At 36.6% G+C, this 26487-nt stretch overlaps 1 protein-coding gene across 7 annotated transcripts in view; it reads left to right on the top strand.

Annotated features, from left to right (window-relative positions):
* The window catches only part of NAALADL2 (N-acetylated alpha-linked acidic dipeptidase like 2), a 1288446-nt gene that overhangs the window by 1193703 nt on the left and 68256 nt on the right, over window positions 1–26487 (top strand). For all 7 annotated transcript variants that reach the window (XM_074405415.1, XM_074405414.1, XM_074405412.1 and 4 more), the window contains one exon: window positions 24943–25036. In XM_074405415.1, the coding sequence (XP_074261516.1) occupies window positions 24943–25036 (94 nt within the window). The remainder of the gene's footprint in view (window positions 1–24942; window positions 25037–26487) is intronic.

Below are 26487 nucleotides of genomic sequence, written 5' to 3'. Positions count from 1 at the left end.
CAGAAAAACCAGAACCACTTCAGGATAATCACTAGGGGAGAAAGGCATCAAAGATTATATATATTATTTTAATTAAGGGTACTTGAAAATGTATATAGCTTTTTTTGAATAATAAGCATCTACAGATGAGGTATGATTAGAAAATGCAATCTCTTTTACAGGTTCCATTAAATCAAATTCATTTTAATAATGGTGAATGATTAGAGGAATTTTTATCAGAATCGTACTTTGAGTCATCATTCAAAGAATCAATTTTGTTGTTTTTAAAAATTCTGCAATATGATTTACTAGATAATGATGACAGGACTTAAAATTAATGGAAGAAGTTTCAGAGTGATTAAATTATATGTCTTAATCAGTCTATGATTTAATATGACTAGTGGATTTAAAGAATTTTCATTTACTCACAAAAGACAACCATCTCAGCCAGTCAACTTTATAATTAGTGAGAAATAATCCTCAGTAGTTACTGTGTATCTCATGTGTGAAGAAGAATTTACCCAAATAATACATAACCTACTGACCTTGAATATTTCCTTTCTTGGAAAATTTACTTTTAGTTTAAGGCATTAAACTGTGTAATATTTGAATGAGATTATTCTTGTTGCTGTTTTATGTTCTGGGATAATTAGTTATGAGGCGATATGAAGAATTGCAGAATAACAAGTTATATACTTATTTGTCATAAAAACCCAAAGCTTTGAGTTTTTTTTAAAACATTGAGATTAGCATTTCTTTTCAAATCTGTAACTGATGTAATTTTAATATGCATTTATCTATTGGCAACTAAAATATAGTATTCAACTTTATCCAAGTGTCTGTCATTATAGAGAAATGTACATTCACAAAAGGTTTACTTCTTCAAAAGTTGCACTATTTATATATATTTTTGAAGAAGAAGTGTATGATACGATCTGTCATAATGATAAGGTGTATAAGATATTGTATTGAGATATGATTGAAATTTATAGAGAAATGCTGATAATTTTTGCTAGAATAAATATTAAAATGTGTTATGCCTATATAAGAAGGTATAGTTGAGAAATATAAACAATGTTTGATGCTATTAAATCATTATATCATAAATACCTAAAAGCTAGTTAAGAGGTTTGATTTACATTGTGTTCTTTCTTTCCTATTGACATTTCAATGAGATTAATAAGTTACATTTATATCATCAATCGACATGGCAATATTAAAATACACTTTCAATCTTTCATGTAATCCATGTAAAATTTAACATCTGGTTGGAATGATAATGAAGGTTCATATAATTCACAGCAACATCAAGAATAATCTGAACTATATTTATTCTGGAACAACAAAATAACAAAGTCATGGGATAATTTTCCCTTATCAACTACATATAGATTAAATCATTTTTTTAGAGAGAGTACAACTCTACAAAGTGTGCAATAAATAATATACTTCAAATGAATGGGGAGAGTACAAAAGAATGTATGTGAATGTATTTCACAGTTTTTCGTATGTATGTACATGTGTAAAATTATATGTACACATGTCTTTCTACGTAAATACATAAAACATTAAAACTGTAGTCATGCTGAGGTGAAATCAAGGTTTTAAAGCAGGAAATCTTGGAATGAGACAAGAGGTAAAGTTTAAGCAGAGGACCCCTTTTTTTCTGGCTATATAGTCAAAGAGGTTTGAACTGCCTGAAATCCTAGTAACTGTAGTAAAGGAAAAAGTGCTATTGCTCTCTCACCCAGCAGGAAAGAGTTAACTAAAGAAGGTAATTATTTCTCTAACACAGTTTTATACATGTGTGCTAGTGCCTACTACACTTTCATTATGAGTAGATGCATCTAGAAGGTTCTGTCTGTGGGAAACAGGAACATGCCAGTCAATGAATCCATCAACACCTTGATTTTGGACTTCTCACCCTCCAAATGTGTTAGACATAGGTGTTTGTTCATAAGCCACTCAGTTTATCGTATGCGTATTATAAGCAACGTGAACAGGCTAAGACAGGGACTCGAAAATATTCTGGACCCCCAAATGACTATGTGGGTTAGAAATCTAAAAGACCAGTATTGTATGAAGCTACTGAGATTTGAGGGGTTACTTTGCTTTTGCAGCATAATGAAGTCTGTAACTCTAGCTCATGATCCAACTATAACAAAGTCTCAACATCTGTGCTCTTAATCTAAATGTTGTAATAGTAGCTATGATCTAATAGAAAAACAATCTAAACACAATTTAATCATGATTTCATTTCTCCTTCAGCCTGAAATTGGAAGTCACACATTGATTTCATTTTCATATATCAACTCTGAATTAGTAAATTTTCCTGCAAGGTGGTAATAACAGGGTTAATGTTCATAGATAAATAATCACAATGTTATAGTGAATTGGTAAATTCTCAGTAGTTAAAGAATACAACAATTTAAAGAGAGCTGGCTTGGCCAGTTTTTACTTGCCCACCCCACAGTTATTTTTCATCAACAGTTCTGAACTCGATTCTTTTAAGTGGACATACTGTTTTTCGTTAGGAAAAAGAATAAAATATTCATGACAGTCTGCGGTGATTCATACATTTCTGTAACTTAGAAACAGCTAACTTCATTAATTCTTCAGAATGTCTTCTACTGCCCTGGAACACAGATAGTATGATAGTGTGCATGGGACTTGGCTGCTGAAATGTATTTAAAAGAATCCTATGCCTTCCAATATACAGTGTTTGAGGAAGAGTTTAAAATTTTAGAATATCATGTACAAATGATGTTATTTAATAATTGATAAAGGGCAGTTCCTACACAACTTTGACATTCTATTCAGGTCAGACTTGTAAAAAATGAGTATTTTCTCTTTTCTTTTCTTTTTTTTTCATCACCACCCCACCCAAATGGAAAGTCTTCTTCCCTTCCTTCCTTCCTTTCTTCCTTCCTTTTCCTTTTTTCTTATCATACCTTAACTTCTGGGATACATGTGTAGAACATGCAGTTTGGTTACATACGTATACGTGTGCCATTGTGGTTTGCTGCACCCATTAACCCTTCATCACATTAGGTATTTCTCCTAATGCTATACCTCCCCTACCTCCTCACCCCCTGACAGGCCCCGGTGTGTGGTGTTCCCCTCCCTGTGTCCATGTGTTCTTATTGTTCAACACCCACTTGTCAGTGAGAACATGAGATGTTTGGTGTTCTGTTTCTGTGTTAGTTTGCTGAGAATGATGGTTTCTAGCTTCATCCATGTCACTGCAAAGGACATGAATTTATCCTTTTTATGGTTGTGTAGTATTCCATGGTGTATATGTGCCACATTTTCTTTATCCAGTCCCTCATTGATGGGCATTTGGATTGGTTCCAAGTCTTTGCTATTGTGAATAGTGCTGCAATAAACATATGTGTGCATGTGTCTTTATAGTAGAATGATTTATAATCCTTTGGTTATATACCCAGTAATGGGATTGCTGGGTCAAATGGAATTTCTATTCCCAGATCCTTGAGGAATCACCACACTGTCTTCCACCATGGCTGAACTAATTTACACTCCCACCAACAGTGTAGAAATGTTCCTATTTCTCCACATCCTCTGTAGCATCTGTTGTTTCCTCATGTTTTAATGATCGCCATTCTAACTGACATGAGATGGTATCTCAATGTGGTTTTGATTTGCATTTCTCTAAATGACCCGTGATGACGAGCTTTTTTCATGTTTGTTTGCCACATAAACGTCTTCTTTTGAGAAGTGCCTGTTTGTATCCTTTGCCCACTTTTTGATGGGGTTTTTTCTTGTAAATTTGTTTAAGTTCCTTGTAGATTCTAGAGTTGTCAGATAGATTGCCAAAATTTCCTACCATTCTGTGAGTTGTCTGTTCACTCTGGTGATAGTTTCTTTTGCTGTGCAGAAGCCCTGTGGATTTATTAGGTCCTATTTGTCAATTTTGGTTTTGCTGCCATTGCTTTTGGTGGTTTAGTCCCTGTTTAATATACGGTTTTGGGAAAACTGATTAGCCATATGCATAAAACTGAAACTGGACCTTATCCTTACACCTTATACAAAAATTAACTCCAGATGAATTAAAGACTTAAACATAAGACCTAAAAGCATAAAAATTCTAAAAGAGAACCTAGGAAATACCATTCAGGACATAGGCAGAGACTTCATGACTATTTTCTTTTCCAAATTATCTCATTTAAAATAAGTAATAATATTTAGGAAAGATCAGATTTTCCCTAATCTTTTTTACATTACTATTAACAACAATAATATATTAATTATATGTGGAATGTTTCTTTCGTGTTACTCTTACATCATTCCTTATGGAGTAAAATAACAGAAGCCCAAAGAAGTTGTTTTGTGTCCAAAGCCACAAGGACAGGGACAGAACCAGGGTTAAGATCCAGATTGACTGGCTGCCACACCATTGTTCACTCTGCTCCGTTCTAGTAGAAGAGTTTATTCTACTCAGTTCAATTGTTTATGGATTCTCTTTAGGAGAGATTTAAAATGCTTAAAACAATAGTCATGTCTTTAAAATCTCGTATCTTTCTTTTGTCTATCTCTAAGTGATACATACATGCATAGTTAGGTACCAAAATTTCCAACATGAATACTTTTTGCATAGACTTTGTAAATGTTATTATTAGATGTCTTTTTTATTTTTCCATAGTCTTTGTAACTTGATGATAATTGATCCAAGAATGTTAGGAGGTCAAAAAATTCAACAAATAACTATAAGATGGGCTGGGTGCAGTGTCTCATGCCTGTAATCCAACACTTTGGGAGGCCCAGGCAGGCAGATTACCTGAGCTCAGGAGTTTGAGACCAGCCTGGGCAACATGGTAAAACCCTGTCTCTACTAAAATACAAAATGTAGCTGAGTGTGGCAGTGTGCACCTGTAGTCCCAGCTACTTGAGAGGATGAGGCAGGAGAATTGCTTGAACCAGGGAGGCAGAGGTTGTAGTGAACTGAGATTGTGCCACTGCACTCCAGCCTGGGTGATAGAGAGACTTCATCTAAAAAAAAAAAATGATGGTAAGATGCACACTCAAGTCTGGACACAGTCTCACACCTCTAACCCCAGCACTTTGGGAGGCTGAGGGAGGGTGGACTACCTGAGGTCAGGTGTTTGAGACAAGCCTGGACAACATAGCGAAACCTGGTCTCTACTAAAAATACAAAAATTAGTCAGGTGTAGTGGTGCACGCCTGTAACCCCAGCTACTTGGAAGGCTGAGGCACAAGAATCACTTGAACCTGGGAGGCAAAGGTTGTAGTGAGCCAAATTTGTCCCAGTGCACTCCAGCCTGGGTGACAGAGCAAGACTCTGTCTCAAAGGAAAAAGAAAGACACTCAAATATTTGATGATATAGAAATTACTATCTTAAATTCTTCATTCAGTAACTGTTTATTTAAACCTACTGTAAGGAATGAGCTGTAATTAGGTGCTGTGCATATAGTCATAAACAAATAGGCAAGACAGACACACTCAAATAACTTATGCTTAATAGGCAGTGACAAAAAATCCAAACCAGTAAATACACACACACACACACACACACACACACACACACACACACATATATATATTATTACATATATATATTACACATATGGTAAATACAAACGCTAACAGGAAGTCCATGAAAGTAAAATATCAACTGCTTTAAGAGATACAAATGCTGGGGGAAGTCGGGAGAAATTCTGTTTTCTGTTTCCCTGTGGTTGATATGGGAGCTTGACTAAGAAGCTCAAAATTAAGCTGAGGGTTAAAGGATGAGGAGTCACCTCTACAAAGAATGGAACGCAGAGCACTTCCGTTAATGGGAAAAGCACATGCAAATATATAATGGCAAAAATGTCTTAGAATGTCTGGAATATACAAGTGTTTGAGAAGAAAAGTGGCTCAGAGTGAGACTGAAGACCAGATCGTGAAAGGCCTGAGGATGCCAGCTGGTATCAGAGGGCTGTGGGAAGCTAAGTTTTATGAGCCAAGTTGTATTATCTAATCTAAGTTTCAAAAACAGGTAAGTCATCCTGGCTCTATATAAAGAGTGTTTTGGAGGAATCTAATTTCAGTAACATTGGAGACTGAGTTAATACAGACTTACCTTCTGGTACATAATTACGGAATGCTGGATGCATTTAAGCTAAACAAACAAGTAAGTACATGACTGGAAAAAGAAAGGTATTCCCTGATGTCAGGAAGAATAAATAATACCAAACCGGAGCTATAATTTATTAATCTGATGCTACAGTTGTCCAGAATATTAGATTTGGCTTTCGGCCCTAAGTTTGGGCCCTAGAGGATACCCACTTAGGGATAAAATGGCATAGCCTTTGAATTGCATAATGACATTTGCGTAGAGAAGAACCTCAGAAAGACTGGTATCTTGGCCTCAAGGAATCCACCTGCCTTAGTCTCCCAAAACACTTGGGATTACAGGTGTGAGGCTTGGCACCCAGCCACATTATCCTTTTGATGCCACATTATCCCTGGGCTGCAAGCACTGATCCCTACATCTGCCATGACCTGGGTGCAAGATTTTGAATCCTTCACTAAATTATTCTCTCAGTTTCCTCTAAGAACAATTCAGCTTTAGAGTAAGTCCCAAGGTTTTTTAGTTTTCTAAATCAATAAATTAATATTCTGTGCCTGGTGTGATGATTCACACCTGTAATCCCAGCACATTGGGAAGCCAGGACGGGAGGATTGCTTGAGCCCAGGAGTATGAGACCAACCTGGCCAACGTGACAAAACTCTTTCTCAAAAAAGAAAAAAAAAAAAAACACACAAACACAAAAATTAGCCAGGCATTGTAGCACAGGCCTGTGGTCCCAGCTACTTTGGGGGTTTGGGAGGAGCATTGCTTGAGCCCAGGAGGTGGAGACCACAGTGACACAGTAAGCCAAGATCACACCATTGCACTCCAGCCTGGATGATAAAGCGAGATCCTGTCTCAAAATAAATAAATAAATAAATAAATAAAAGAGAGAAAAGAAAAGAACAGAAATTAATATACTAACAGCTACTTTGAAGGAGATGATTGAAGTTTAGTCTGATTTTAACAGTGACTTCAAGAGAGCAGATTTTTTTTTTTTTTTCTTGAGGTGGAGTCTCGCTCTTGTCACCCAGGCTGCAGTGCAGTGGAGTGATCTTGGCCCACCGTAACCTCCACCTCCCAAGCTCGAGTCTGGAGGCTGGGAAGTTTAGAATCAAGGCACTGGAAGATTCTGTGTCTTGTGAGGACTGTTTCCTAATTCACAGAAGGTGCCTTTGCACAGTGTCCTCACGTGGTAGAAGCAACAAACTAACTCTCTGTGATCTCTTTTCTAAGGACACGAATCCCAATCATGAGAGGTCAGCCTTCATATTCTAGTCACCTCTCAAAGACCTTACTTTCTAATATCATAAAGTTGGAGGTTAGAATTTCAACATATAAAGTTTGGGCGTACACATTCAGGCCATAGCACCCTATTAGTCATTTTTATTTCTTAGAAACATACGTAGACATATATGCACACAAACATTCACTGTAAAAATTATAAATAATGGTAGAAATTGATCCACTGTGATAAGGGTACACAACAATCAATCTGAACACAACAATCAGTGCTGAAATAAACTATAAGAGTTTTAATTTTAAAAAAATTAGAAACCATAATGAGTTAATCATGAGATAGAAAATAATTTTAAAAAGAATTACTCTAGAAATAACATAATCAGTGACATTAAAAATACAATGGATGATTTTAAAAGGAATATGTAAAAATGTTGAGAGCTATTTGTTGAAGTGAATGATAAATGTAAAGAAGTAACCCAGAAAACATCAAAAGAAGGAAAATAAAATGAAAAATGAGGAAGTCATATTTTTTACTTTCTCATTCTAAATTCCAGAACAAGACATTGGAGCAGATGCAGTATTTGAAGGCATAATGACTGATAATTTTCCAAGATTCCTTAATGACATCAATTTTTATTTTGAAGATTCAGTCAGAAGTAGGATATATTAAAAATAAATCCACATCCAAAAAATAGTGATGAAGCATCACTCAGGGATAAAAGAGAGGTTGCTTAAGTAAGAATAACAGCTAGACTGCAACCAAGGACCCCTTCATAGCAACAAAATAAACTAGAAGTAACTTCAAAATGTTAAAGAAAAATAATTCTCAACCTAGAATTCTGTACTAATCTAAAGTATTATTCAAAAGTGAGAAAGAAATGAAGATATTTTTAGAAAAAGGCTGAGACAAGTTTGCCACTTACAGGCTTTCACTGAAATAACTACTGAAGAATATATTTCAGTAAGAAGGAAATTGAATCCTGTATGATAATGCTAGGATAAAAGAACTAATGGTGTGCCAAAAAAAATGGTGAAAATGTGGATAAGTATAACTAATTGTTGACTATAAAGAAAACCACACTAATAAGAATTACTGAAAAATATCAGACAATGTAAGAGAGAAAAAAGACTTTAATGAGTTGTAAACATTTTTCATGGTTTGTAGTTGGGAGGTAGGAAAAGATATTAATTACCTGTAGACCTTGTTAGTCAACTGAGTCTGTCTAAGATTTAATGTGCTTAACCAAATAAATAAAAAATAAAAATCGAATATACAATTAAATCTATAGAAAAGTAAAAGATAGAACAGGAAAAAAAGAAAACGCAGTCAAGCTAATAATACTTCAAGAAGGAGGAAACGGAGTAAAGAGCTTGTTGTCTAGAAAATACAAAATAATAAATGCAGATGCATCTGTAATTCTAATAACTATAAGCAGGTACATCAGTTTAAAAAATTCTCAGACTGTTTTTTTTTACTTTTAAGAAGGGCAGTTACATATTAATTTCAATCATACACTATCAAAGAAAGCTGATATCACAATGTCAAAATCAGAGTAGACTTTCAGGCAAAGCTCAAACTTGGAGGTTTTTCTGATTAGAGGACTCTAGTCTTAGTGTGGGCCTACGAGCTGCTCCTGGAAAAGTCAGAACATAATGAAATCAGGAGACTGTTTTTCAATGCATTATAATAAAGTATAATAAATTCAATGGGCAAATGTTATAGCTCACTACCATTTGCATATTTTTGGTATACGGTGTGTTTACCACATTTTTCATTCATGTTTTTTATTTTCATCATGCACACACACACACACACACACACACACACACAATCAATTTGGATTCTATTTCTTGCATTTTGTTGTCTGTAAAAGTAACATATTGAGCACTTTAAGAACTTAATCCCAGTTCTCATTCTGCCTCTAAATAGCTATATGATGTTTGGCAAATCAAATCATTTCCGTTTTCTACCCCTATATTCTTATCTGCAAATTGAGGTGACAAAATCAGACACAGAAGATTTATTTCATCAGTTGTTACTGCATAAATTTATGTAAAATGTTTGGCCCTTTGGGAATTAGTTTTGTTACTTATAAATGTATATTTAAATTATATATTTCACAAGTATATATTACATAGCAATTAATTTTTTCATGAAAATGAGGACAAATAAAGTTATTTATTCCATGAATGACACAATACATACCTGAGATAATAAAACTCAGGCACCTCTTAATCTGCCTAAGTAAATGAGATGGTTCACTAGCGCATGACCCCAGGATATGCCCCCAGTTTTTTAAATAAATTGAATAAATGGGCACTGAATTCTTGCCACCTTTACAAAGACATTGTCAGCTATTTACTAATAACTAGTATCAGTATTTATATTTGCTGCTGTTGTCCATGAAATAAATTACATTTTAAGTGAAATAAGCTCTTTATTATAGAGTATGAGACCCTTCATAGCCTGGCTTCAGTCTGTATCATTACCAGTGTTGCATAATATAATCGGGCAGGTTTGTTGATATGATTGAATTAAATCATCCCATTCACAGTTACCATGAAAGGTCTGATAGGTAGTAGAGTTTTAGTTAATACTTTCTGTTCCTTTCTTTTGTCTTTAGAATATGCAAAAACCATAGATGTATTACAAACCTCTTTACCAGTCCAGAGTGCTAATTTCTTTGCAAAGAGTAAACAGCCATACAATACAGTGATACATAATGTAGTGTTTCTATTTTTTTTTTTTGAGGATCCGAACATACAAAGTTCACACAAACTTTAGAGAACAAAGGAAGGAGATTTTCTGAAGTTTGTGGGCAGGTGTCCTACCTCTGCTTCTTAACCCGCTCCCGGGGCAGGCTCTACTGAGCCCCAGCCTTCAGTCAAGCTTCCCCGGATTTAGAATGGACTGCTCAGTTCACAGCATCTTTATAAGCAAGTTGCGTAAGAAACATGAGGTTTGTCACAGCTCCGGCTGTTGGTTAAAATCCGCTTCAGGTTCCAGAAAATAGTCATAATAGTAAGCTCTTCATATAACCCTCAACTTGTTATTAGATTGAGTCCTTCAATACTCTCAGTACTCCTCAATAACAAGCCACATGCTAAAACTTTAAGAGACATTGTGACTGGGTTTTAGAGAGTAAAACCTTAAAGAGATGCATAGAAGTTCAAGTATTAAACTGACCCATTCTAAATTGAAGGCCAATGTTTTCAACAATATGTATTTAGATGTTATACTTTTTGGTGATGGCAGTAACATGGAAATATGAGTATCAATTGCTATGTGAAATTAATACATGAAAACATTTTTATCTTCACGTTTCCAGATCAGGCTTTACTTTGGCCTATTATGTGGAATGGCTTAGGCCTTTTTCCAGGTTAATTTGTTAGTTATCACATCGATATTCTAAAAAAAAATTCTAATTATTCAAGACATTCCATGTAAAAGGACTATCTTTCTCCTTTACAAGGAGCTTGTTGACAGGAAGAAAGGGATTTCTTGCAGTATAGTCATCTTCTCCAACTTTATTTTCATTCTCTCCTTTAAAAAACAAAATCCTTCCATCAAGACTGACTGACTTGGTGTTGGGATCAGAATTTTCACTTGCCTCTTCCTCTTACTAAGTGATGCCGTCAGCTCTCTCCAGCTCTCTAAATTGTCCTTTCTTTAAGATCCAGCAGAATCCAACTATCCTCCAAGAACTGTTCTTGGTCTATGGCTGTTCACAGTAAGCAGTGTTCTCTGATTTCTTTGACCTTTCAGATGTGACATTTTATATGTCCTTCTTGTTTTTCTTTGTTAATAGCATGCAAACTATAAGACCCTTTATCACAGGAACTATGTCACAGTTTTACCATTTAACTGAAGACTAAGAATTATATGTAGGGGCTTTATAAGCCCCTCATCAAGATAAATATCTCTAAGGTAAAGTATACTAATAAAAGTATAGGGTCATATCACATGGTTTGACTGGTCAGCTATAAAAATACTTAAATTCTTGAATTGTTGGGCTAGGTGATATGGGACATTCTGGGATATTTGAAAAGCAAGGAACTATTAATATAAGAGTCCTGTTTATCTTTAAGCAGCATGTGAAGGAAAACGAAAAATCTTGGAATTTCTGAGCTTGACAGTATGCTCTGTTTGTGCAGTTTCTTATTTACCTACCTATATTTTTGGATTCAACTGAACAATAGCATTTAGTTCAAAGAAAGTTACTGTAGGAACCTGTCATGAATATAATCACACATCAAAGGATCTAAAGCCCTTGTGGTATGTTTTCTATTTTTAAAATGTCAAGTTTCATGTTGTAGGATGCAATCTGCAATAACATTTATTGTATTTATAGCCAAGAAAGAAATTGCATTAACAATGTAATTGCATACAGTAAGGGTCACATATATTTTGACCGTCATTTAAAATCTCACTGGGTAGAAGCAGCAAGTTCAAAAGAACAATCTGTTTATTTTATTATTTTTTTATTCCTAGGTTTCTACCTCTCTCTAGCGCCTTCATTGTATCTATAAGATAGAAACATGATGTCATTACTTTTAATGTTAAGATTTTTTAAAAAAATGAAACAATATTCCAAGATATTATTTTTGAAAAAGCAGAATTATGCCACATGCCCAAATCTATAGTAGAACAGAGGTTTATTTTTTTGTTGTTGTTGGTTTTTCAACTGACACATATAAAAGGAAATAATTATATTAATAATTTCTATCAGAATGATAGTGTTGATCTGTTAACGAAATAATTGGCTCTGTATGTGATTGCGTTCATTTATTACCAAAGTGTTCTTTGCTGATTGGTTGGGTATCAGGAGGAAATACATCTTTGTCCTTCCATAAAGCACTGTTTTATCAAATTCCTAAAGAGAAACCTAAAACCACATTATTTCACATGTACAGCTACTCAGCATTATGCTCTGAAAACACAATTTCTAAGAGAATTTTCTCTTTATGGCTCTTTATGAAAGGCTTCTTCTGTCCTGGTGACTTATGAAGGCTTGTTGTATGTCTCTTTAGCATTATTACAAACTCTGCTAAATCAACTCTCTAATCTCTCTAAGATGAATTGATTTGGATAATTGACAAAGTACATTATTTAATAAACATAAAATTCCTATTTTAAAAATACACAACCACTACCCTCTTTGTCACACCACAGCTATGGTAGTATTTGCAACTACAGAAAACATGGTTTCTGCTGGTGGCACTTATGGGGAGTGGGTGGGGCAATTGTTGCAGCGGGCAGAGAGGATAGTTCTATCTGCTCAAAGATATGTCTTTCTTTAGAAGGAACTTTCAAGAAATATATGTTAAACAATAAAATACCTTTTGACTTTAAAATTCTGTTGTTGTGTGAAGATATATAAAATTCAACTAAGCAACCTTATGTAAACAGATATAAGAGGATAGATATGTTTGCCCCAAATCTGTATCTTCCCATGGAGGGAATTTTCTCAAGGAAACCTTTCATGATGCTCTCAAATGTGTTACCAACCACAGCACCCAGTAGCGCCCTGTAGGATTTCTTTTTTAATTTTTGAAATTTTTAATTTTCTATATTTAATGGCAAAAACTGCAATTACTTTTGCACCAACCTAATAAGTGTAATCAATACCTATCCTCTCTCATGAGAAAAGTTTTTAAATCCCCAGAACTTAGCATAGTCCCTTACAAATAGCTGGTGTCCCATAAATATTAATTTTAATGCTAGAAAGCCTTTAAGCAGTATGGATATAAATGAATGGATGATCCCTGACTCTCACTGGGTAAGTGTTCATGTTAGTTTTTAGAAGTATTTCCCTGAACCTTGTTCAAAGAACCTAAGGCTGGAATAACAACTTCTAATCTACTAAAGCAGATAAGTACTGATGATTATGCCTACCAACTTACGCCCTTGTTTATTTCCTTGCCCTTCCAGTGTATTTGATATATATTTAATCAATGTCATTTATTGTAAGACAAATGAGGAAAGTTTTCACTTAGGGTATCCTAGAGAATTGTTTTACTTCATAAATTTCTGCTTCCCTTTCTCTAGGCTCAGAAAAGCAGGATTTACAGACATGAAAAATAGCACTGCAATGTATCAAAAGTTGTAATCCTGGTAGGATCACTTGCTCAGGTCTTTATTTTAAATAGGTGTAATCAGCCCTTGATTACTCCTTAGAATCATGTTCACATTTGGTAAATATTGGCCACTGGTATTCCTGAGTTGTTAAAATTAGAAAAGGGATTGGAAAAAAATTTCAAAGGTGCTAATTAGGGTAACAATTAAGAGTCCATATCTGCAGCCAGAATGCTTGAGCTCAAATCTCAAAATTACCATGTACTAGCTAAGTGGCCTTGGGAAATTTAATTAACTGAGCAATGCTTCTGTTTTCTCATGCAAAATAGAATAAGGCTATTGTAAGGATTCAATGAATTAATTTATATAAAGAATTTAGAATCATGCCTGGCATATGGCAAGAGTGCAACAAATGTTAGCTGCTGTTATTATTAATGATATGTTAAAGATAGTTATTAGTGAAATATAATGAAGATACTTAATTCGTCAATCAGCACATGCAAATTACTACGAAAAACTGTAAAAAAGTAAAGTGAGTATCTTGAAGTTTCTTTTTGCAGAACACTAAGAAATATAACATACCTTGGTCCCTCTCTAGAAACAATATGAGTAGCAGAAAACAGAACTGTGTTACAAAGTCAGAACATGACTACATCACTAAAAAATAGTCATTTAAAGTGCCAGAAAGCTAATGTGTTATTTCCAAATTCATGTGTAAATACATTTTCTCTACTACAATTTAATAACAGATAGTTGATGATAGTCACCGAAAGAGGAGATCTATCTTACATGTGAAAAAAAAGTTACATGAGTTTCTTTTCTGTGGCATGGGAATAGAAAGTATGCATTCTATTTTAATAATAGATTTGCAAATACTAAACGTTATCTTTGCCTGAGGCTTTCTTCAGCCCTGGAAAGCTGCCAGTGAACAGGGCAGTTCAGAGATTAAAATGTAACACCTCCATGGAGCAATGCTGGATGGGGAGCTAGGAATCCATACACCGCTCCCTTCCCCTTGAGTGGGAACATCCCGAGGCACCTGGTTTTTGCTGGCTCTCAGGCTTTCTCCATCAAGGTTGAGCTTCGGTCATCCACAGTGAGAGCGGACTTGATAAAGTGCCTGCTATTGGCTGTCTTGTCTTCCTTGCCTCTCCTTCCCACCCTACTGCCCTCACCTCTCAATGAACTACTTGTGCTCAAATTTCATCTTAAGTTTGTTGTTTTGAGGGGGAACCCAAACTAAGATTCCTGGTACACTGGAGATGGTGTGATCAGAGTTTAGGCTGAGAAACGAGAGACAAATGGGGCTTTCGGCAGGAGCAGAAGCTGGAAAGGAGGCTTTGTATTAGGGAGTTTATATTCCTAGCTATTGGTTTCTTGACATCACGAGCTGTCTTCTTCTTCAATGCCCTGGTGTTGGCGGGTCTTAGTACGTATTTGCAAAAAAAATATATCGTTAGTAGTTTAGGGCCAAGTTAAGAGCCCATCTCTTTCATGATCAAATTAAATTTCAGTGGAGACATACCCTGTTTATGTTTTCCTCTTTGTTTCACTTACCATCGATTTTCCACCGTGTCCAAGTGCTCCTGAGAGCCTTAGCATGGTCTGCTAGCTCCAGAAACTGCAGGGAAGGCAGATGCCAGGCTCCAAACCCAGTGTCTCAGGATCCGGGTTCAGCTCTTGCCAAGTGTTGGAGGCATCGTGGTGACTGAAACAGCAGTTTCTCAGCCTGCTGAGAGAAAAGAGCTCTCTCTCCTCCAGAGGTATTCACAGCTACAGCCATCCACCAGCCACACTGCTGTTTTCAAGTTTGACGCTGTTCGCTAACACAGATCTTTACGTTCACACATACTTTCTTTGTGGCAGGCCCATGGACCAAACAGGATAAGTCACAGGAGCTCCTAATAATGGCCATGAGTTTGGGGAACTATATGTCCCCAATATTTCCCCAGATTAAAACTCTTCTCCTTGAAGCAAGTTGTACTATCAGAATTCTTCAGTGACTTTGGAAATCCTTTGCTAAAAGATAAGGTACCAGCTAAGCTAGGTCCTCCTTTGAGATTACCCCAGTCCATCAAAATCATTCCAATATCTTTGAGAATGTAAGAAGGAAAAGTAGGATCTTAAACCATTTCATTCCTAAATGCTTAGAGAGTCCAGAGTAATTTTCCTATCTTTTTCTCATCCAAATATTGGCCTTCACAAATGTAAGCAGTGGAAGCAAGACCTTTGGCAAGCCTTCCTAAACATTCTACCACCGTCTTTCTTCAGAAAGAAACCCTCAAGTCATCCACGGGCAAGAACAGGAGCAGTCTTCAGGCGATGCGATTTTCCACTTATACATGCAACTCACTTGGGGCTCTCGTGCAGGCTCTTACTGGGGCTGAGGTAGTCACAGGTGTGGCATTTGAGATTTTTCTCCCTAGTTTCAGTGATGTGGGTTGTACCTGAAGCTTCCGTTTTGATAGTTACGGGGGTTATCTAAGTTCTTGCTTTCCTATGACACTTTTACTTTCGAGTAATTTTTCATACATGAACTTGTCAAATTACAGTTGAATATTAGATATGGTAAATTTCGCTATAGGTCAAGGGGAGCAATAGAAAGGAAATGGGGCAAACAGGTCTGTTTTCTGGGAGGGCACAGGAAACATACCCCAAGCAAGTAACTGCATATCTCATATGTTCAAAGCAGACATTTAAAACAATTAGGGAGTTTGTGGAGTATTCCAAATGAAAGACAATGACAATCTTAAGGCTATATTTTAGTCACATTATAGATACGTGGATTTTGTGCACAAATTTTACATAACATCATTTAATTTATAATATTTTGGAAAAATAGGTTTGGTGTGTCAGGAAAACAGTATCCCTCTCCTCTGTGGATACTGCAGCTTTGGAAAGGGCTCCTGAGGACTGGAGGCTGCTTCTCACTCTGCCCATCTTCAGGAAGCTCCCTCCACTCCCCTTGCCCACGGCTGGCTGCCCTAAGGTCTGTTATCCACAGGATGTGTGTTGTTAAATTGGGGGGGCTTCTAGTATAAAGTGACATAAATCAGAGTCAGGTCACTTCAGGATGAACATAACAGCCTGAAGGGCACCATGCACCACAAAATCCTGTTGTAAAGACTCTTCCAGGCCATGATTTATCAGGTTATGCCTCTGCTCTGAAAGTTAGAAGGAGTGGAGCGGACTCCCTGCAGATCACTGAATCATGGCCATATGCCTTGGATGAATTTTCAGGTTTTCTGACCCTTTGTCCCACACCCCTCACACAAACTTACTTCCCAGTAACTGAGAACTCCGTTTCAATCACACTGATTTCTTGTTTCTCTAAAAAGTGCTGTTTTACTCTAAAAGTAAAAAGAAAGTGTTGGCTTTCTTCTACCCCAGATTTCTGCTGATTTTATTTCCCTGGTCTAGAATACCTTTCTCATTTTACAATCTAGATTCCTGATTCCCAAATACATGCATATGGTGTCATTACGTGGTATGTTTAGAGTGGAATAGAAAATGGTGCTTTCTAGGAAATAAAATATTCATGTTTACTAATTTTACACTGTTAACTTCTTTTTCCAATTGTGTAAAAGTCGAATGACTTATCTGTAACAGGAAAGTAGGTTCTGAGGAGAGCAACTATCTTTTAGCTCTTTTCTCTTCCCCACAGCATGCTAATGATCACACAATGAAGGATCAATAGCTACTAGTTAGGACGGTTCATAATTTGTCATGGTATCTTATACCATGTGTTAAAGCAAACTAACAGTGGCCTGAGAAGGACTCCGTATTTGTATATTTGAGCCATTGCAGATGAACTGTAACCTAACTAATAGGTTGACAAGATTGAAAACCTACCTCAGGAGTCTGAACCTGTAACAATAGCCGAGTCTTTGTCAATCCCAGCAGCCACACTGCAACCACTGATATCCTGCTGCGAGTTCAAAGTGTGTTCAAATAAGGCCAACCCCAACCTGTAACCAATACAGCTGTTTCCATGCCTCACTTCCAATTTCTATTCGTCACTTCCCTTTTGTTTGTCTATGCATTTGTTCTGACCGCGAGGCATCCCTGCAGTCCCTGAGTCTCTTGTGACTCTGAGGGCTGCCAGATTCACAAATCACTCATTGCACAATTAAACTCCTTTAAATTTAATTCAGCTGAAGTTTTTTTTTTTTTTTTAAACAAGTGCCACAGTGATATCACAGTTTTCTTTTTAATGCTACCTTATAAAACAGGTGATATTGTTACCTCACGACATCAACTTTCATAATAGGGCTCTATTGCATTTTAAATTTAACTGAGGACATAAAAATATCCCATGATGATAGTTTAGCTTACAGCTTAAGTGAAAGGTATAAGCTATGATTACTGTAATCTGGGTTTATAAAATTATGTAAACTACACAAGGCTCAACCATGCCTGTGGCTAAAGAGAAATTACATGATAGATCCAAGGCATTGGTGTTGTTTTAGTGAACTATATATGTTTAAATGCATTGTCCATTCAATAAATAACAGATTCATTGAAAGCATTTATTGCAATTACAGGCACTATACTGGGTAATGAGCTACAATAATTAAGGGGAGAAAATGCACCCTACTCTTTAGATATTGACAGTTTAGTAAATAATGTTTTTCTGTCTACGTTGGTCTGGTGAGTAAAAGAATGGTTTGTGATGAAGTCAAAGAAGCACTTTGACTTCTCTTTCCTTGACCTGAAGTAATTTTAGTTGTATTTAAAAGTTCAAAAGAGTATTTTAAGAAAACTTAATACAGGGTTATGTATACGTGTGTGTGCGCGTGCGTGTGCAATTTTTTCTTAAACTTTGTAAATAATCTGTTGCCTTGTGCCTCATAGGTTATTTATATTCCTAAAATCTAGAATAAGGTTCTATGTATAGGTTTTATCTTTTGACAATCTGATCTTGCCTAACACCGGTGAGACCACTAACTCTAGACATATCAATATTATTTAGTGAAAGAGAAAAGCTTTTGCAATGCGGTGATTATTAACTCAGTTTTCCACACAATGATCCTTTTATCTTTTAAAAATATTTTTAGTTCTGTACATTTTTGTATTTGTAATTTATTATTCCTTTATCTTCTGCTCAGGACTAGTTTGATAGAGTGGAAAGGAATGATCCTGAGGCAGACGTGTGCTTGTAAAGTCACTGTATTGTAATTTTACAGATGTTGAATACTTATTTGTTTATGCTATGTGTCACAGGTATGTAAATATAATAGATGTTCAGGATTGGAAATAAGATATTACAGGTATTAGCCAGTAGTATTACAAGAAACATAGGTTTTCTTATTTTTTTCACCAGGAAACACAGTAATATAGTGAAAAGAACAGCGGCAAGAAGTAAAGAGCATAAGTTCTAGCTTTAGTTTTCCATAAATAACCAACTGAGAGTTTTTGTTTCTAGATCCTGACTTAAACCTCGTGTTATAGCCAAAAAGTAGCACAGGCCTTCAAATCAATTACCCTTGAGTAGGTGACTTGAGCCAGTTAACTAATCTCTGAGACCTCAATTTCTTTTTTTATACAAACATGGTATCTGCCTTGCTGAGCTGTTGTGAGAATTAGAGAGAATGATGTTTCAAAACTTCCATACAGCTATGATACCTAGTAGGTGCTCAAGAAAATTTAGTTTTTGGTATTTTAGCTTTGCCATTACTGTTAACTGTTCTCGATGGAGTTGATTCTTAATTTTTTTTTTTTTTTTTTGAGACAGATCTTGCTTTGTCACCAGACTGTAGTGCAGTGGCACAATCTCAGCTCACTGCAACCTCTGCCTCCTGGGTTCAAGCAATTCTTCCACCTCAGCCTCCCGAGTAGCTGGGATCACAGGTGCACGCCACCACACTCGGCTAATTTTTGTATTTTTCTTAGTAGAGATGGGTTTTCACCATGTTGGCCAGGATGGTCTCGATCTCTTGACCACCAACCTCGGCCTCCCAAAGTGCTGGGATTACAGGCATGAGCCACCATGCCCAGCCAATTCCCAGTGTTTTTAACAAAGGATATTAATTCCCCATCTACCTGTTTCTTAGGGTTGTCACAATAGTGAAATGAGATATCATGTGTAAAGCACTTGGAAAAGAATGAGGCCTTATATGAATGTAAAGGAAAGTTGTTCTGGCATGCCTGAGGAAGGCTGGTTTCAGAGTGGGTAAGAATATGCAGCATGGCTCATCCCTTTGTGTCTCAAGGCAAGGGGTATACAAATCTTCCTCTTGCTTACGAAGCTGCAAAGAAAGCCGATTTAGTCTAAGCATTCCATTGTGAGCCAGGTGTTTCTGACATTGCAGTCTCTGTTGCCAGATTTTCTTTGAAAGAAATAGCAAGGTAGTTAGCTTATATACCAGTGTTCAAGCTGCCAAGCTACTCTTAAAAAAAAAAAAAAAAAGGCTTTCTTCAGCAGCACTCAGAGAAGTCGCCTTTCTCCCTCCTCCTTTTTCTTTTATTTTAATATTTTGTAATGTGTGGTATCCAGATTCTAAGTATAAACAAAACAGATGTGTTCCAGAGTCTCTATTATACAGTTCAAATTGGAAAAAAAAAAGATCAACCATAATCCTTCTTAATTTCTTTTAAACATTCTTTTTATAAACCATTTATTTTTATATTTTGGTGTTCCTTGTATCATTTGGATGAGGTGAGGTAGAATTGAAAGATAATTTACATCACTCTATTGCAGACAGTTCTTTTCCTGAAGTACAGCGTGACCAGAGTAGGCAGTTTCGCAGGATTTTTGTGTTCACTATGCTGGTGTAGGGGGCAAAGGGAAGGCTTCCCTTCCACTCTCTGAAGGTTTGCTGCAAATCAACTGACAACAAGCAGACTAATAGGAGAAAAAGGCATAGATATTTATTTAATGTGCATGATGGGGGGAATTGCAAAAGGATTACCCAATAACTCCATGGAGTATAGAAACATATTTATGCACCCTTTTTTGTAAAGCAGAGAGAGATGGGGAATTTAGACCATTCTTCTTATGAATAGTAAATTATTATTAAGGATAATGAATAGACCTGGGAGACAAAATTAATTTGTAAATGAGTCTTTTTAGTATTTGAATCATCCTAAGAGGTGACACTATCTGTTTGAAAAAGTCCATCCAGATGCGGTTGATTCCCTCAGTGACAAATAATGAGATTTCCAAGATGGGATGAAAGATGACTGTGTTGCTTTTTGGAATTTCAGTTTTTAGATAAATAAGAAAACATCAGAGAACATCCTCATCTTGTGGTTTGAGAGAGACAGAATTGTTAGAAGGGTACAAGACAAGCAAGGGAAGGAGTGAGAGACCTTGAGGCTCGTTCTTTAGCTCAGTATGTCAAAGTCTCATTTTTTGAGATACTTTTTCAGCACCCCAACTTTGGGGATAAGACTGCAAAGATGTGTTAGGCATTGGTTGCTACATTTGGGAGAAAAATACCTCAAGGGAACAAAAGGTTATCAAAAGTGGTTCTTTAATGAGAACACATGGACACAGGGAGGGGAACAACACACAGTGGGGCCTTTTGAGGGGGGTAAAGGTGGGGGGAGGGAGAGCATTAGGAAAAATAACTAATGCACATGGGGCTTAATACCTAGGTGATGGCTTGATCAGTGCAGCAAACCACCATGGTGCACATTTACCTGTGTTACAAACCTGCACATCCTGCATGTGTATCTCAGAAATTAAAATAAAAAAGTGGTCATTTCTCCTCTTTATTTCTAATAAATACATTTTTCCAAACACATAGAAGATCAAATTGGATTAAATTTTTTATGACTTGCATTGTGCAAACATTTGGGAAATATAACATTTAAATATTACATGAGTCCATTTTCACACTGCTGGTAATGACATGCTGAAGACTGGGCAATTGACAAAGGAAAGAGGTTTAATGGAGAATTTACAGTTCCACGTGGCTGAGGAAGCCTCCACAGTCGTGGAGTAACTCTCATTTTACGTGGATGGAGGCAGGAAAAAAGAGAGCTTGTATCGGGGAATGCCCGTTTTTAACACCATCAGATCTCGTGAGACCCATTCACTATCACAAGAACAGCATGGGACAGACCCAACCCCCATTATTCGATCATCTCCTACCGGGTCCCTCCCACAGCACATGGGAATTATGGGAGCTACAAGATGATATTTAGATGGGGACACAGCCAAACCATATCATTCCACCTCTGGCCCCTCCCAAATCTCATATCATCACATCTCAAAACCAATCATACCTTCCCAACAGTCCCCCAAAGTCTCAACTCATTTCAGCATTAACTCAAAAGTCCACAGTCCAAAGTCTCATCTGAGACAAGGCAAGTCCCTTCCACCTATGATCCTGTAAAACCAAAACAAGTTAGTTACTTCCTAGATACAATGGGGGTACAGGGATTGAGTAACTATGGCCATTCCAAATGGGAAACATTGACCAAAACACAGGGGCTACAGGCCGCATGCAAGTCTGAAATTCAGCAGGGCAGTCAAATCTTTTTAAAATGGTGTCTTTTGACTCCATGTCTCACATCCTGGTTACACTGATGCAGGAGGTAGATTCCCCCATGGCCTCTAGCAGCTCTGCTCATGTGGCTTTGCAGGGTATAGACACCCCACTCCTGGCTGCTTTTACAGGCTGGTTTTATGCATCTGCAGCGTTTTCAGGCACAGGGTGCAAGCTGTCAGTGGAGCTACCATTCTGGGGTCTGGAGGATGGTGATCCTCTTGTCACAGCTCCACTAGGTGGCCCCAGTAGGGACTCTGTGTGGGGCTGTCACCCCACATTTCTTTCCCCATCCTGCTGTAGCAGTGGATGGGCTCGACCCTGCAACAGAATTTTTCCTGGGCATACAGATGGTTCCATACATCTGAAATGTAGGCAGAAGTTCTCAAACCTACCATGTGGAAGCTACCAAGGCTTGGGGCTTCCACCCTCTGAAGCAACAGCCCGAGTTGTTCCTTGGCCTCTTTTAGTCAAGATCAGAGCAGCTGGGACACAGGGCACCGAGTCCCCAGACTGCACACAGCAGAGGGACCCTGGGCCTGGCCCACAAAACCATGTTTTCCCCCAAAATCACCAGGTTTGTGGTGGGAGGGGCTGCTGCAAAGGTCTCTGACATGCCCTGGAAACATTTCCCCGTTGTCTTGATGATTATCATTTGGCTTTTTGTTACTTATGCAAATTTCTACAGCTGACTTGAATTTCTCCATAGAAAATGGGATTTTTGTTTCTGTTGCATTGTCAGGCTGCAAACTTTCCCAACTTTTATGCTCTGTTTCCCTTTCAAAAATGAATGCCTGTATCAGCACCCAAGTCATCTCTTGAATGCTTTGAGACTTCAAAATTTCATTACCACTTTCCCTGAATCATCTCTCTCAATTCAAAGTTCCACAAATCTCAAGCATCGGACAAAATGCCACCAATCTGTTTGCTGAAACATAACAAAAGTCACCTTTGCTCCAGTTCCCAAAAAGTTCCTCATCTTTATCTGAGACCACCCCACCCTGGGTTTTATTTTTTCTATAATTATCAGCATTTTGGTCAAAGTCATTCAACAAGTCTCTAGGGAGTTGCAAACTTTCCCACATTTTCCTGTCTTCTTCTGAACCCTCCAAACTGTTCCAACCTCTGCCTGTTACTCAGTTCCAAAGTGGATTCCACATTTTCAGATATTTTTTCAGCAGTGCCCCACTCCTGGTACCAATTTACTGTATTAGTCTGTTTTCATGCTGCTGATAAAGACATATCCAAGACACAATTTACAAAGGAAAGGGGTTTAATGGAGAACTCACAGTTTCACATGGCTGGGGAAGCCTCAAAATCATGGCGGAAGACAAAGAGGAACAAGTCCCATCTTTTATGGATGGCAGCAGGAAAAAAGAGAGCAGGGAAATACCATCAGATCTCATGAAATCCATTCACTATCATGGGAGCAGCATGGGAAAGACATGCCCGCATGATTCAATCATCTCCTACAGGGTCCCTTCTGTAACACATGGGAATTAGGGGAGCTACGAGATGAAATTTGGGTGGGGACACAGAGCCAACCCATATCAAATATTAAGTGGAATTGGGACCCTGTTGAATATATATATTTGGATATAAACATCATAATTTCCTTGTAAGTTATATCTTTTATGCATTCTGTGTCAAGTGAATGTGCTAATTTCCCCTGTGTTGTTTCACAAGACAATGTTTTTTATTCACTAACCACATTTCTTACTGCATTAATAATATCAACACAGTCACATTTCCCTGTGTGCTGCCTTCAGGGTTATGAGAGATGTAGAGACATTTGTTAAGCCCAGGTAAATATTAAATATCACTTATGAGAGAAAGAGAGAGAGAGAGAGAGAGAGAGATAACAATGGCATTTACTGCCAGTCTGAAAGTCCTTTGAGATATGTATGAATACATATGACTTGTTCAGCCTATTAAGCAGATGCTAGTTCAGCTGAAGTGCATGTGTTAATATTCAGACAGTTTTGGGATAGGGTCATGGGGGAATTATGTATGTATGAAAATTGCAGGTAGGAGCTTTGGGGATGGCTTTTAAAAGTTTTATTTATTTATTTTAAGCATTGATCTCAAAGATGTATTAACACTATTAGTTTTGATTATAGAAAATTTTAAAAATTAAAAAGCGATTAGGAATGGAATAAAAACATGAAGGAAAATAGTACTTAAGATTTTGAGGGAGGTTTATTGGAAGCCAAATGTCCACCCATCAAGACACACCAATGCAGAGTCTGTTCCAAGTTGGAAGGGTTTCCTAAGGAAGTCTAGAAGAAGGGAGGAAGACTTCTCATATCAGACTTGTTCTTTTTACTGGAGGGTATAAAACAGAGGTTACAATCACTGACTACAGATATCAACATACAGGTTAAAATGTGTACATGCAGGACAATCAGCAGAACTTCCTGATTCTGAAACAAATCAGCAAAATTTCATGATTCAAAGACAAATCAGCATCCTTTTCAATGTCATTAGGTTACATATTCATCAGTATGTAATTTGAGGAACTCAGAAAAATTTCTTTAGTGACAGGCTGTCACCAAAAATCACAAGACAGTTTAACTTGGAAGCCTGTTTACTTTCAAAGTAAACTGCCAAATGTGGCCCACAGGTTATCAAACAAAATAAATCGATCATTAATTTTGTCTGAAGTTTTGCTTAGTTCAATAACCAGACATTGATTTTCAGTAGTTCCTCTCTACTCTTTGTTTGGTCATGTGATATTATGAACTGTAAGGAATTATGAAAAGTCTAAATATTGCAACTCTTTCAATGAGGGAAGCCATTTCTTCATATTTCAGCTCAGAAAATGAATGACATATTTATTTATACTATTCTGAGATGTGAAAAAGTTACTGAGGTCTTTTTCTTTGTAGAAAGACAAAATTAAGGATTTAAAAGAAAAATGAGATTTTATAAAATGAGATATTTATTGTGTGTTTTTGCTGCTCTAGATGTATAAAAATATCTGAAAGCATGAAAAACAAACAAATGAAAACTCCTAATTACTGAATGTTAGTATTTCCTTTTTTCTTTTTTCTTTCAGCTTTCGGGAGAAGTGATTTTGCAAATTGCCAACGAACCTGTTCTGCCCTTTAATGCACTGGATATAGCTTTAGAAGTTCAAAACAACCTTAAAGGTAATTCTCCTTTGAATTATAGTAATTTTACCAATGAAAAATTGTTCAACTAATTTTCAACAAGGAATGAAGTCATCGATAATCTTACTAGCTATGAGAATGCTGTGCTTCCTGGAGAAGGTGATCCTGGGAAGGACCTGGAAGAATTTTAGCTTTTAGTCAACAGAAATGCGATGCATTTATGTGTGAGCATAAAGCAGAATACCAGATTTTAAAGGATGGCCCATCTATGTTGTCAGAGAGATTTATAATTCTAAGTTTTTGTTATTATTTTCAGGTTCCATATAGAATAATAGAGTTCAATGATACAATTTTTTTTTTTTTAACATTGCACCTAACAGCCAACCAGTTCAAACAAGACTGGCCTGGAAGTTTCTCTTTTGGGGTTGGTTTCTCTGTAGTATGGGCCCCACTCCGTTTGACTGAGATGTTGGCTCAGACCTTAGATCAAAGATGACAGGAAAGAAACCAAGCAATTATTTCCGAGTTTCTATTTCAATTCCTTCATGTGTGAATATATATCTTTCTGCAGAATTCTGACCCCACCCTAATAATTACCTTTACTTTCCCTTTATCCACATACAAATCTTTCAATTAGGCTCCTAATTTGTCTTCATTAACCAAATACAAAGAGTGGTATTGTGATTAAAGATTTTCCCTCCTCCGCTTTGAATCACACATCTTCCTGACAGATCTTCAATGACTCATTTGTGGACAACTACTTCTCAATAAAAAAGTCAATATTTTAACTGTAAAGCTGAAACAGTAATTCTTTAAAATAGATCATTCTAAAAAGCCAAATATTTCCAATAGCTGAAGATTTAATCCTTTTTTTTCTTTATCTAGATTGCTTCTTATTGCCTGAATTAGAGATTACTCCTTTTTCCCTCTCAGTACTTCTTATGGTTTTATTATAGTGGCTGTAACACTATGACCTTGTGAACAGCTATTGGTTCCCATGCAAAATAACCTCACATTGCTCTGCTTTTTGTATATTTAAGTTAGTCTCTATGTGATTTCCTTCTTTGCTACCTACATTAGGATTTCTTCTCACTGTTGTCTGTGTGTCTACCTGTAGCAGTCACTCTGGGCAACCAGGCATATGACATTTTGCAAAATAAGATCAAAGCAGGTATAAAGGTCTAAATAGTTTGTGCATAATAAATATCATTTCTGAAAATACTTTTTAAACATTAATTTTGTTTGTTCTGTAAACCATTTTGCTGTTTCTCTAGTTTTTATGTTATACACTTTATAAAATTCTTTTGGTATTACATATAAAACTTTAAACTTTCAGAAAACAGAAGGAGGTTAACAACCTTACAATACTTGTTCATCTATAAAGCAGTAACTGTTATGCATGAAAAGAAGCCCAATGAGTATATTACAAAATGTTAACATTATATAACAGAATCATACATGATAAGTGGCTTTTCTGAGGCCAAAGTGTT

The sequence above is a fragment of the Saimiri boliviensis genome, chromosome 9 (assembly GCF_048565385.1).
Source record: "Saimiri boliviensis isolate mSaiBol1 chromosome 9, mSaiBol1.pri, whole genome shotgun sequence".
NCBI classification, from domain to species: Eukaryota; Metazoa; Chordata; class Mammalia; order Primates; family Cebidae; genus Saimiri; species Saimiri boliviensis.
Note: the sequence above shows the minus strand (reverse complement) of the source record. Positions and strands in the feature narration are given on the sequence as shown.